The sequence below is a fragment of the Ostrea edulis genome, chromosome 9 (genome assembly GCF_947568905.1).
Source record: "Ostrea edulis chromosome 9, xbOstEdul1.1, whole genome shotgun sequence".
Taxonomy (NCBI): Eukaryota; Metazoa; Mollusca; class Bivalvia; order Ostreida; family Ostreidae; genus Ostrea; species Ostrea edulis.
The window spans coordinates 42,427,459-42,442,282 of NC_079172.1; the positions used below are offsets into that span (position 1 = coordinate 42,427,459).

The window sequence follows — 14,824 nt, forward strand, 5'->3', positions numbered from 1 at the left end:
ACCAGGGCCGCTGGGTTTATAAGCGAGTACATGTATATGTCAAAATCGCAGGCGCTTTGGAGTCGCAGTATGTAGGTGAAAATCCACTGTTTATCTGTAATTTTTTCTATCAATCAAATGACTGTGTTTTCATTTGTAATACTGATGCATTGTTATTCCAAGTGCGTCGGTGTCACTTCAGACGTTGGCACTTTCTAGAATTTAAAATTGATATACCGTAATGCATCGATATATAATTAGATAATTACATGTACCCTCTGATTCCACGCGTCATAAGCTGTAACAAACTTAAGAGATAATGAAGCAGAAATTTCAAAATGATAAAGACAAAATGCACTGACGGGAACGTCTGTATAGGAACCATTTGATTAATCTCGTGATGAGGACCTGACAGCATCTTAAACATTGCCGAGGAGTTCTGACTCACTGTTCAGATAGATACACGGCCTGACAAGAGCGGGTCATCTAGCAAAACAAAGAAGTGGATCTCAAAGGCCGAAATTCCGCACGGGGAATCGCAACACGTACGTACCTTTAATTTATAATCACCAATTAATTTCTCCGCAGAATGTTGCATGGTATTTTGTACAAATTCGATAGATTCTTTGTAGATAAATGCATGTACATGCATGTGTTTTATTTGGCATACATACCGGCTCAATTAACCTGATGTGAAGTGTAGATCGGTGGGTTGTTTAATTTTTTTTCTCTGGACATTATTGTAAGTTTTAAATTAAAAGTACGAACTTCCTGCAATTAGCACGCCATCGGTTATGTACTTCGACAGGAGCCTTACAATGGCAGGATATAAATATCATAAAATTGTTTGCAGGTGGTTGTCTTTGTTTTTGCACAACGCACATAAAGATTTATAAACATACACACACACTGGTTGGTGCGCACGTGTTTTATATTGTATGTAAACATTTGTGCATATGCAATATCATTCCAGCTGATATGCATCTCCCACGTTCAAACTACAAGATAAGAATGCCAGACTCCTTGAGCTTAATGAAAGAGTTAGAAATATATCTAACTTATCGACTTCGGGCATGAAATACTGTCAAGTTCAGCAAAACATTCTAAGAGGGTTTAACACAGAAGTTATTTGATGGCTCATCATTTTGTGAACCAGTGTTTACCATCAGCGTTCGATCTGTCGACGATTTTCTGGCCGTCTCTCTTGGTTTCTGAATTACTCTACAAATTGTGTATAGTTTTGAAAAATGTGCCCTGTAGTGTTATCATTCGGGATTCAAAATAAACAAAGAAAATTGTTAAAAATTTGTCTACGGAATGTGATTCCGAGTCAGAGAGAATTGCACCCCCTGACTCAGCTCGCGGCATTAAAGAGTGTCTTATCAGCGTTTTCACTGAATGCTGATTGAGTTCTTAGCTTCCACTGCAAATGATATTCGATTCCTCTTGTTTTAATCATGGAAAGCTATGTACCTGAATAAGTTTATTCGTATGTAACGTGTGACTTTGGGTAAGTCAACCGAAATACAGAATGTAAGTTAGGTAATATCTTCGAAAGCTGCGTCATACATGATGTATTTTTCTAGAGACATTTTTCTACAATGAGCGTTGAATTTGGAGCTTGTTTTCTGGTATTGTGCTTCTGCTAGTTTTAACCAAACAATGATTGATGATGAATTAGAAAAATCAATATAAATAAATAAATAAATAAATAAATATATATATATATATATATATATATATATATATATATATATATATATATATATATTTGTTTGTATAAATCATTGTAAAATTATCTCTATACCATATAGTTATTGGTTTATGAGAGTAAAGAATACTATGGGTAAGTGGAAAAAAGCTATAATTAATGATGGTAACATAAATTTGATGACGCTTATCATAACTCACTCATCATGGATTGTATACAGAGAATTGGGCCATCTTTTCACACCAAAAACTGAAGAGTTATAGTGTACCTAATCTTTATTTTTTATCATCATTCTTTGTGTTTGACGAACTAACTACACTGGAACACTTGAACGCGATGCTTCTTTCGGTCGACCAAACGGCAACACTCAAATTGATATGGAAATAAGATTGCATGCTATGTGTATGCATCTTAAATTGCATGTGTAGTGTTTTGTCCATCAGGAGACTTGCTTTTGCGAAATAGGCATATTGCATTAGTCTTAAGAATCCTTTGAAAGAATCATATATTCAACCGTAAATGTTCACAGAGAGAGAGAGAGAGAGAGAGAGAGAGCACATCGGCCCAGAGTTCCCACTGCCGCGAAGTAAGATTTCCCCTCCATTTTAGGTGGTGTCACACCCCCTTTGAAAATTTTCTAGATACTTATATATATATATAACCAATGATAAAGTTCATTTCGCTTAGATTGTTTTCTTTTATATTTTTTTTAGAATCACTATCAATCAAGTTTCGTTGAAATAATGCCTAAAGATAGTGGTCTCTGTCTCTGTAAATTGCCAGTTTCATTAACTTAGAGTTATATGCCGGTTTTAGTATTTTTCAACATGAAATTATGATTAAAAAACTATTCCGTATAGATGGGGATCTCAACATAATCCGACAAGATAATTTTGATGCAAAGATTAAAATCGGCCGCTAAACTTTTAAAAAATATTCTCCACTACATGTACATGTATTTCCAAAGAAACACGAAAATTGAGATATGAAATACTTTATTTCAAAAATGGTAACAAAAGTAAGAAACAATTTTAAAATGAATACTCATTATTTATGTAAGAGCCCTTAAGAGTTTCGAAATAAATTATGAATGTATGAAATATAATTCTTTATGTTTCAATATTGGGTGTGTCCGATTAAAATTGCAGCAGAACTTAGAATAAATCATTTCAAAATCAGCAGGTGCGCTTCAAAAGATCTTAAACTTACAAGTGTTACAACATGTATATCGAGGAAGTTCGGAGAAAACATTAAAAAAAAATAGTTCGTCACCCAAGTCTGTCTATGAAAAAGATGCTATAGACACAGGAAGCCATCAGCGGTATCAAACATGATAGGAGGAGATTTATAAACTGAAACATTATTTATACCTAAATTAGATTACAGCATTTGTACTTCAAAATCCTATTAGCCTTACACCAGATTTCATTATTATAGTCAAACAAGGCCCCCTTTGGCCGATTAGGGCGAACTAGGGAACTTTAAGCGACCAACAGACCCCTTGTCTCTTACCACGCCCGTCTAAATTGAAATCCTAAATTGCAGAAACCAAACACGCTTCAGAACTGTGTTTGCTGGACCATAGGAACCGGTAATTTTGTCTGTAATGATAATAGTACGGGTCTATACCATACCACCCCCTAATAAAAATAGGGGGCAGTATAGTATTCACCCTACGATTATTATTATTAGAGGCAAAATTAGTGGTTCCTGTGACTGGACTAACTCTACAATCCGATTTGCATGTAGCGAATTTTAAACAAAGCAATGGCCAAAATATATATAAATATTTACAGCTGTAGCATATTCAAACCAAACTAACTTTTGTTTTTATTAATGCAATTACTCAATTAATATCTGGAAACCCATAATGAGTAGCTTCTATATTTTACACACTGCTACTCCGGGGAGTATGTCGAATATAATCGTTAATTGTTGAATGATAAATAAAAACGAAACTTATTAATTACAGTAATCAAGAACCATATTTAGATATTTTTTTTAAAAACCTTTTATTTAGAATTGTTATACATGTTACATGTATTGGTAAAGAAGTGCTCTACAGAAACAATAAAGAATTATTTTTAACTCCACAAGTAGATCGACCGCTCCTTACATCTGATGCTGGATGTATCGTTACCACCGTGATTGATATATTCATTCTATGGTCTGTCGCATGATACTTGCGAAAAAAGCCCCAGTTATATTTAAAACCAAGTATCTCTCCTCTTTAGAGAAAAGCCTCAGTTATCTAAAACCCATTATCTCTCCTCTTTAGAGAAAAGACTCAGAACTTATTTAAAACCGAATATATCTCCTCTTTAGATCTGAAGAATGGTGTCGGCCAAACCATTCAAGAATCAGAAATACCAACACATAAAGAGAGAATGCATCAAGAAGAAATCGCTGTTCAGGGACAGTGAGTTTCCACCAGAGGGCGCGTCCCTGTTCTTCAGCAAAGCGGCCCCGGGAGACATAGTCTGGAAACGACCAGGGGTAGGTGACTTATTTTCAACGATATTACGAGTAGTTGTTCAGGGGCGGATCCAGGAATTTTTGAAAGGGTGTTTTCTCATTAATTTTGGTTTATAAAAGGGGTACCCTCAAAATGCGTTATTTTTACCTTTTTCAGCAAGGTTTTCTCACAAGGGGGGGGGGGTTCAAATCCCGGAACCTCCTCTGGACCCACCACCGTTCTTTATTCAGAAAATACAACACAATTCGTATGAGTACCAACTCAATATCTAATATAACATAGTCATATATTTGTATTATTATTATCATCATCAAAAACAGCTATTTGCTATGTAAAGAGGTTCCATTCGTAGGTTTGGTAATTTTACATTTCTTTAGCCTTTGTGTTTCTATACTACAACCGAACTAATTATTTGGTACTACATGTAGTTTGTACCAATGCAAGCTAATTATGAATAACATGTATAAACTGTGACTGTTTTAATCCCCCCCCCCCCCCCAAAAAAAACCCAACCTTAAGCAATCGATCTTTTTATAGTGTTTTATTTTGATAATTTTACAGATATCAGATTTTATGTCATACTGTCATTTAATTTCATTTAATTATGTTTTATTGTCGCATTCCTTTGCTTATCCTTGTAAAGCACCTTGGAGTAATTTAATTTATACAAGGCGCTGTATCAATTTTATCATCATTATTATGTAATTTAGGAACATATACAGAGAGTTATTTCAGAATATGATACATGATACATTACCCGACAGTCCAATAGAGTCAAACTTGAACATCTAATATCAACGAACTGGTTGAATTATAAACACTCGTATGAAAGGTGAAGATAAAAAACAGTGAACAATCTCATAACTCCTATAAGGAATACAAAATAGAGAGTTGAGCAAACACGGACCCCTGGACACACCAGAGGTGGGATCAGGTGCCTAGGATTAGTAAGCATCCCCTCTCGACCGGTCACACCCGCTGTGAGCCCTATATCTTCATCAGGTACACGGAGTTATCCGTAATCAAAATCAGTAAGCCAAAAACGGCCTAACTGTCGTATGAAACACGTCAGACAGCATTTAACCCAAGGATAGGTTGTATTGCCATTCTTTTTATCGTTAGCGACGTAGAGTTATCGTTGAAAAAAAAAATCCCAATTTAGCGTCTTCCGTTGTATCGACGTTACTTTTTAGTGTAACATGAAGTGGTGTCTGTACCCATCTGATCATATGCCAAGTAAGAAATGTTTTACTTTCAGGAAATAGTTTCCAATCCGAGGTTTTTTATTGACGGCAGTAAAGCAGACGACTTGTCGCAAGGTTCCCTGGGTAATTGCTGGTTCGTGGCGGCGTGTGCGTGTATCGCGGAAAGGAAGAATCTTTTGAGAAAGGTATTCCATAAACCGGCGGGTGGATCGAAATATCTTGACATGAAATGTGTTGACTAGTATACAAACATGTACGTTTTCGGACCGCTGTTTTGAACTTTGATTGACGATTAAAAGATATGTTTTATTAATCAAATTACAGATTGTTCCCGACATTGAGGAACAGGATTGGGGTAGAGGTCGGAAGTATGCTGGGATATTCCATTTCAAGTTCTGGCAGTGTGGCGAATGGGTCGATGTCGTCATCGACGATTACCTTCCCACCCGTCAGGGGAGACTAATCTTCATGCACTCTAAATCAAGAAACGAGTTCTGGACCGCACTTCTGGAGAAAGCATACGCCAAGTACTTAGTTAAAATAGCAAAATTCAGAATTTACCAGTACATGTCTATACTACACTTATGTAAACAGTGTGCGCAATTTTTTAAATAGATTATTTGGTGATTACGAGTCATTGGTCGCCGGGAAAGCGAAGGATGCTATGGTGGACATGACTGGGGGCGTGGCCGAGGGTATAGAAATCAAGGACTACAACGCGGAGGAAGGGAGGAAAAAGCTATTCAAGATTCTGCGTAAATCTAAAGAGGATAAATCTCTGATGAGCACATCCATCGCTGTAAGTGTGTGTAGGATTTTTTAAATTAACTTGAGTAGTCCCGTGGGGATTCGGGTTAGAATAGGTCCTCAGTACCCCTTGTTTGTCGTAGGAAGCGACTAAATATGGCGGTCCTTCGGATGAGACTGAAAAAACCGAGGTCCCGTGTCACAGCAAGTGTGTCACGATATAGATCCCTCCCTGCTCAAAGGCCGTACGCGCTGAGCATAGGTCTAATTTTTGCAGTCCTTCACCGGCAATGGGGACGCCTCCATATGAGTGAAATATTCTCGAGAGGGACATTAAGCAATATACAATCAACCAATCAAAACCTTGAGTAGACACATGTGTATCACAGACAATTTTCAAAGGAATTTGGGACCTAAATTGATACTTTTTCAAATTGAAAAGGGTTGAGGATTACAGATCCAAAATTGCAGGAAGTGACATTTTTGGTTTCCCGCTCTCCCTTCTAGATCTGTCTCTGTAATAATTCTGAATCAAGCCACCTAAACTGTATTTAACTTTTGCTAGTTCTGTTTACTCTTCCTTAGTTATATATTCTAGCTTGGTCAGTCTTCCATCCTTGTCACTAGTTTGAACAACAGATCTATTATACTATAGAGTTGTGTTGAAAGCTCTATTGTGTCGTTTTCAGGCCACTGGGAAGGAGATGGAGGAAAAGCTTGCCTGTGGGCTAGTAAAGGGCCACGCCTACAGCGTGACTGACGTACGAAAGATAAAGTTAGGAACAGGACTAAAATCCATTTTCAGCAGAGAGAAAATCCATATGATTCGATGCCGCAATCCATGGGGCGGTATCGAATGGAAGGGGGCGTGGAGTGACGGGTAAGTATGACTTGATGCCGCAATCTATGGGGCGGTACCGAATGGAAGGGGGCGTGGAATGACGGGTTAGTATGATTCGGTGCCGCAATCTATGGGGCGGTACCGAATGGGAGAGGACGTGGATTCGATGCCGCAATTCATTTGGCGGTACCGGATGGAAGAGAGCGTGGAGTGACGGGTTGGTAGTCTAATATGAAAATATTATAACCTTTTTAAAATTGGTTGAAGCAAACTAAATTTGTTATATTTATTACAAAAATATTTATATGTAAATATAGTTACTATATGGATACATGTATGCAGGGTTGGGCCTAAGATATGAAAATTCAAGAGAATGAGATTTAAATTGTTGTTAAACGTTGTTGTTTTGGTTTTTATTTTGTCTTGTGATAAAGCCTTTGTAAATGAACCAGTTTTGCGTTTGTTGTCGTTTTTTCCCCGAAAGCATCATTTCAATTATGTCTGTTTTTATATTTTAAAAAAACATAGAGCGACTTAATTGGTGAATGATATAGATGTTTGATTCCTGCTAATAGCGTAGATTTGAAGATGTACTAATCTTGGTTCCGAAATCACTGTATATTCTCGAAATTGTACATTGTATAAAAATTCTGCTTTTTTCTTTGACTTTTAAAAATCTGAGAATTGTTTTTGAATCATTACATCGTATCTTAGAATTACTTACAATATTCCAAAAATAGCATATGCAAAAGATTTGCATGTAATACAATCTTCATCAGAATTAAAGTATAAGTAACCTTGCTTTTAAAAAAACAATGAAGTAAGTTTGATCCGCTCACTAAGACTGCTACATGTTTTAATTTTGCGTAGGTCCCCAGAGTGGAAGAAAGTGAGCGACGGTGAAAAGAAGGAGCTAGGTCTTACTTGTGACGACAATGGAGAATTCTGGTAAGTCAGTGTATGTGTGCGCTGATAACGTAGAACATGACGTTTAAATGCACGTGAAATGAGGTAGTGGTAAATATGGTATCCCATCAATTAAATCTTCTTGTAGCACCGATGAAAACAAAAATCTGCTGATAAAATTTTCTGTACTGCAGGATGTCATTTGAAGATTTCTGCCAGTATTTCACCAGTATAGACATATGCCACATCATCAACACGTCCCTGTTTTCGCTGTCCAAGACATGGAAGGAAGGAAAAGTGGAAGGGGAATGGAAGCGGAATCGGAGTGGTGGGTGTGGGAACAATGGAACTTTTCTAGAAAACCCACAAGTGAGGCTTACATGTCACATACTAAACATACTGCTAGTTTGTTGGTTTATTATGCTATATCAGACCTTTTTCTTCGTTTAGTGCACTTGACATGTGTCAACGAATTTGGACAGAATGGACTTCTGATATGCTTATAATACTGTCAGCTATCCGGGTCCAGTCAAGGCTGAAAGGGGATACAACCCGGAGTAACTCCACAGACAACCTTGATTGGGCCTGTATTCCAATGCACCAGTCGATGTTTTAAAAGTTGTCCCGCTTTGTACATGTTATGAAATTCAATGCTAGAGAAAAAAATTCCATTTGAATGAAATGTACCAGTTTTATATATTTGTGGTAATGTAGAGAAGCAATGTATTATGACGTCACGTTATTTAATCCCTCCCCCCCCCCCCCTTCCGGCTTCATTAGGTTGTACAAGTTACATGATAGGAAATAAGTGTATTGTATGAGATCTAATTTCCTTCAAACATGTACACTGTATAGAGGTTTCTGTATAGTGTTTGTCACAAAACATATCAATTTATCCAATGCCTTTAGTTTGACCGTGACGTCAGGTTTTTTAAGACATTGCGTATATTTTAGTTTATGTTCGAGATTACCGATACGGCCGTGGAAGTCCTGGTGTCTTTGGAACAATACGACAGACGCCGAGAGAAGGACCAAGGAAAGTCCAACTATACCATTGGTGTCACCATCATGAAAGTACGGCTTCATTCCAATCTATCAAATTATGTTCTCAACTTTCACAATTGTTAGACTAATGAACACATTGTATAACTTCTTCCAAACAGGCGGATTTAAACCGGAAGTACAGAATGCATGATAGACTAGAGCGAATACATTCCGGACCATTTTCTAACGCCAGGAACGTGTTCGTCCGGGTTTCTCTACACCCCGGACGTTACATCATCATCCCATCGACCTTTGATCCGGGTTGTTATGGGAAATACATTCTTAGAATGTATTGCAGCAGTCATCTAAATCTTCGGTAAGTTTTTTTTTTTTTTTTTTTTACGTTTAATTGGACCAGTCGCGATAGCTTACATGTACTAGTTATCTAGAGTGCTCGATAGCTTACGTGTACTAGTTATCTAGAGTGCTCGATAGCTTACATGTACTAGTTATCTAGAGTGCTCGGTAGCTTACATGTACTAGTTATCTAGAGTGCTCGGTAGCATACATGTACTAGTTATCTAGAGTGCTCGGTAGCTTACATGTACTAGTTATCTAGAGTGCTCGGTAGCATACATGTACTAGTTATCTAGAGTGCTCGGTAGCTTACATGTACTAGTTATCTAGAGTGCTCGGTAGCTTACATGTACTAGTTATCTAGAGTGCTCGGTAGCTTACATGTACTAGTTATCTAGAGTGCTCGGTAGCTTACATGTACTAGTTATCTAGAGTGCTCGATAGCTTACATGTACTAGTTATCTAGAGTGCTCGGTAGCTTACGTGTACTAGTTATCTAGAGTGCTCGATAGCTTACATGTACTAGTTATCTAGAGTGCTCGGTAGCTTACATGTACTAGTTATCTAGAGTGCTCGGTAGCTTACATGTACTAGTTATCTAGAGTGCTCGGTAGCTTACATGTACTAGTTATCTAGAGTGCTCGGTAGCTTACATGTACTAGTTATCTAGAGTGCTCGATAGCTTACGTGTACTAGTTATCTAGAGTGCTGGGTAGCTTACATGTACTTGTTATCTAGAGTGCTCGGTAGCTTACATGTACTTGTTATCTAGAGTGCTCGGTAGCTTACATGTACTAGTTATCTAGAGTGCTCGGTAGCTTACATGTACTAGTTATCTAGAGTGCTCGGTAGCTTACATGTACTAGTTATCTAGAGTGCTCGATAGCTTACGTGTACTAGTTATCTAGAGTGCTCGGTAGCTTACATGTACTAGTTATCTAGAGTGCTCGGTAGCTTACATGTACTAGTTATCTAGAGTGCTCGATAGCTTACATGTACTAGTTATCTAGAGTGCTCGGTAGCTTACATGTACTAGTTATCTAGAGTGCTCGATAGCTTACGTGTACTAGTTATCTAGAGTGCTGGGTAGCTTACATGTACTTGTTATCTAGAGTGCTCGGTAGCTTACATGTACTTGTTATCTAGAGTGCTCGGTAGCTTACATGTACTAGTTATCTAGAGTGCTCGGTAGCTTACATGTACTAGTTATCTAGAGTGCTCGGTAGCTTACATGTACTAGTTATCTAGAGTGCTCGATAGCTTACGTGTACTAGTTATCTAGAGTGCTCGGTAGCTTACATGTACTAGTTATCTAGAGTGCTCGGTAGCTTACATGTACTAGTTATCTAGAGTGCTCGGTAGCTTACATGTACTAGTTATCTAGAGTGCTCGGTAGCTTACATGTACTAGTTATCTAGAGTGCTCGGTAGCTTACATGTACTAGTTATCTAGAGTGCTCGGTAGCTTACATGTACTAGTTATCTAGAGTGCTCGGTAGCTTACATGTACTAGTTATCTAGAGTGCTCGGTAGCTTACATGTACTAGTTATCTAGAGTGCTCGATAGCTTACATGTACTAGTTATCTAGAGTGCTCGGTAGCTTACATGTACTAGTTATCTAGAGTGCTCGATAGCTTACATGTACTAGTTATCTAGAGTGCTCGGTAGCTTACATGTACTAGTTATCTAGAGTGCTCGGTAGCTTACATGTACTAGTTATCTAGAGTGCTCGGTAGCATACATGTACTAGTTACATGTATCTAGAGTGCTCGCGCTGCTTTGCTTCACCGGAAGGTCCCGGGCATCGGTGTCGCGTTAAACTTCAGAAAGACGTTCAACATAGACTGACTATTTCTCTGTCAATCAGTCGATGTTTGAAAAACCCGGAAGTGAGAAGATGAAAATAACGAACAGTGACCAATCTCATAACTCCCAAAACGAATACAAAATAGAGAGTTGGGCAAACGCGGACCCCTGGATATACCAGAGGTGGGATAAGGAAAACGGAGTAAGTCGGTGTGCCAAGAACGGTCTAACAATTGGTATTAAATACTGTTTGGCATATTTTTAATCTTAAAGTATGTCTCGTGCACCAATCCATCTTTTAGCTCTAAAGTAGGTCACGGTGCGTACACCAATCCAGCTGAAATGTAAGCTGAAGTTGTCTTCTTCCAAGAGGAGATTTGTGACTATTTTTCAGGTTAATATCTGTATCCGTAACGAAAAAAGTCCGGAAAACTGTTTGTCCACTTTTAGTCCTAAAGTAGATCACGGTACGTGCACCAACCCAGGTGAAATACAAACTGAACTTATATTCCTCCGAGAGGAAGCTTATGACTAAATTTCAGGGTAATATATGTATCCTTAAAGACAAAAGTACGGAAACTGTTTGACCTACTTTTAGCCCCAAGTAGGTCACGATGAACTAATCCAGCTTAAATGCAAACTCACTCTTATGTTTCTCGAAGGAGAAATTGTGACCAAATTTCAATGCTGTACATGCATCCGTTACGGAAAAAATCTGGAAAATATTACCTTGGACAGACGCATGCACGGACCCACGGACAGTGCCATAGCATAACACGCACCCTCTGATGACGGGTGTATAAAAATGAACGATTAAATATGTGAAACGGAACTTTATGATGTAAAACTTGTACGGTACCAATTTTGATGCACCAGATGCGCATTTTGACAAATAATGTCTCTTCAGTGATGCTCAAGCCGAAATTTTGGAAATTTAGAATGACAAAAAACTTGTAAGAGCTATAAGGAAAACTAAAGTGCCAAAAACTGGAGCCAAATTCGTCCAAGGATCAGAGCTATGTATGAGGGAGATATAATCCATAATTTTGAAATGAATTTCTAAATTTTATCCCAGCAATTAAATATACATCCGTATTTTCAAGCTACATATGTAGTAACGAAGTACTTAGATACTGGGCTGTAGAGACCCTCGGGGACTAACAAGTCCACCAGCAGAGGCCTCGACCCAGGGGTCATAATGTAAAACTTATACAGTAGCAATTTTGATGATATCAATAATTTAGTGCTGCACATATTAGTCTAATAGTATGATTTAACTTACGTTTCAGGGAACTGTGGTTAGACGAACCACCCCCTCCCACCGTGTGTGGCATTCCATCCAACCTCAAGAAACGAAGAACATGCGCAACACAGGTCACTATTGTAAAAGGTGAAGGGTTTCCGGGAAACGATAACAAGGGAAGTAAGTTAAACATCACCTAGATGTAGTAAATATCAAGTAAATGTAGTAAAATGTTGAGTAAAAATAAAAAAAGATTTAAAAAAAAACAACCACAGATTAAAGGATCTACATTAGTCTTAGATATTATTTATTCATTCATTACTGAATTTCTATTCCCTATCATGTTTTCCAGGTAACATGTATTGTAAAATCTCCTGTGAAGGTAAAGCTTATAAAACAAAAGTATGTAAGGATACCTTAAAACCACAATGGAATGACAGAGCAACATTTTACAGGAAAAAACCAGAAATCGACATCTTTATTGAGGTATGTATTTCCTTTTCATTTCTCATTAAAAGATGCGTTTATTTAAGAATTATGTGTATTTAAAAGTATGTTGTACAGATAATACGCAAAGATGTGCAGACAATTCTAAAATGAAATCCATAGCAAAATCAGGTTGAACAATTTTACTCTTTTGATTAATTCTTCTACATACTCTTGTTAATTCATTTGAAGGTGTGGCATAGCAGTATAATAAAGGACGAGTTTCTTGGAGAGTGTGTGGTACCCATGTCAGAGAACGCCACCTATCGGGGTGGAAACACCATCCGAAGGTTTGATGTTAAAACCAAGAAGAACGGTGATGGGACAGAGAAGAGAGAGGGCTACATCTGGCTCAAGGTCCTTCACACTAATGAAATGGACACAGTCTGATAAAACGATACTTTACACTAATGAAATGGACAGAGTTTGAAAAATGCTACTTTACACTAATGAAATGGACAGAGTTTTAAAATATGCTTTATTGCACTAATGAAATGGACAGTGTTTGAAAAATGATACTTTACACTAATGAAGTGGACTGAGTTTGAAAAAATGCTACTTTACTCTAATGAAATGGACAGGGTTTGAAATTTGTTATTTCATGAAGTACTTAAGATTTTGTGTTTTTATAATTACTGATGACGTGATATGACACGAGTGTTTGTATAGTTGTCTGGGGCTGTAGAGTATGGTGTCCGGATAGGGCCATTTGCAAAGGCGTGACTGCGCGTTAGTCACAACACGCCGTCACGCCAACAAGCAACGCGCTCTCACGCCAACAAGCAACGCGCCTTCGCGCTCTCACACCAACAAGCAACGCGCCTTCGCGCTCTCACGCCAACAAGTAACGCGCCATCACGCCAACAAGCAACACGGCGCGAAGGTGTGTTGCTTGTTGGCGTGAGAGCGCGAAGGCGCGTTGCTTGTTGGCGTGACGGTGTGTTGTGACTAACGCGCAGTCACGCTTTTGCAAATGGCCCTATCCGGACACCATAGTAGAGTATGTTAACAAAATAGATACATATGAATTCTACATGCCGGTTCTTCTATTCCTCAGCTGGGTATGTGTGTGAATGTAAGGAGTGTTTATTTTTGTATTTATTTATTGACTCTAAATTTGTATTCTATTTATATAAAGTGTATCATATACAATATTGAATACCGGCTAACAATCAAAAATTTTCACGAGGTTTTGTTGTTCTTTTACCTGTTGTAAATTTTTACGTTAAATGTTTTATTTATTTTAAAGATTTCCTTTGTTTCAAAAGACCTGTTGTTTTCTAAACTGAAACACATTTGTTTTACCATATGTGATTCTTTTGCAGATTTATACATTAAAATACAAAAATAGACTATTAATTAAAAATAGTGTTAAGGATTCAACGTTAAAGACGTTTTAAAGCTTTTTACTTTTCTTATTCAATTGAAACTGTAATTTATGTCTGAATATTATATTTCATTTATGTATTATACTTTGAGATCTTGTTGTGATATATATATATATATATATATATAATCCAAATAGAAAGAGTTGATATCACACAGTCAAAATAATTCAATAAAAAAAGTAGGAAAATATACAGTTCCAAAATATATGGAGTTATATATGTGTATATTTTCCTGCTTTTTTTATTGAATTATATATATATATATATATATATATATATATATATATATATATATATATATAATTTGTAAAAAGAATTCAGTATTTGATACAGTAAATACATCCAATAATAAAAGTCAAGAAACACAAAACTCGAATAACATTTCACTGTTAGCGCTTTCAGCTTTAAGCCGAAAGTGCTAACAGTGAAATGTTTCTTGATTTGTATATATATTTATATATATATATATATATAGTGAAATGTTTCTTGATTTGTATATATATATATATATATATATATATATATATATATATATATATATAATTCATTCGATATTGTATTATTTACATAGCTTTGATTATATGAATATCCATATGGCTTTGTACGTTGTAAATCTATTTTTATATTTCTAATAAAAAATGACATGTATATATCTGTGTAGTTTTAAAATGCACCCTGTTCAATGAAACGTTAAG

The 14,824-nt window shown here is 36.9% G+C and overlaps 1 protein-coding gene across 1 annotated transcript; it reads left to right on the plus strand.

Annotated features, from left to right (window-relative positions):
• Positions 1-170: 170 nt before the first annotated feature.
• LOC125659928 (calpain-5-like) lies at positions 171-14,213 on the plus strand. The gene is made up of 13 exons (XM_048891733.2): positions 171-524; positions 4,016-4,186; positions 5,425-5,556; positions 5,696-5,898; positions 5,987-6,170; positions 6,808-6,998; positions 7,830-7,907; positions 8,060-8,234; positions 8,820-8,939; positions 9,029-9,225; positions 12,302-12,435; positions 12,608-12,741; positions 12,934-14,213. Exons 2-13 carry the CDS (start codon positions 4,025-4,027, stop codon positions 13,129-13,131), a joined length of 1,908 nt encoding a protein of 635 aa, XP_048747690.2. The 5' UTR covers positions 171-524; positions 4,016-4,024; the 3' UTR covers positions 13,132-14,213.
• Positions 14,214-14,824: the final 611 nt, after the last annotated feature.

Coding starts and splice junctions, on each gene's coding strand:
- LOC125659928 (XM_048891733.2), top strand. CDS start 4,025: ATGGTGTCGGCCAAACCATTCAAGAATCAGAAATACCAACACATAAAG. Junction 6,171..6,807: donor TGATGAGCACATCCATCGCT/GTAAGTGTGTGT, acceptor TGTCGTTTTCAG/GCCACTGGGAAGGAGATGGA. Junction 9,226..12,301: donor AGCAGTCATCTAAATCTTCG/GTAAGTTTTTTT, acceptor CTTACGTTTCAG/GGAACTGTGGTTAGACGAAC.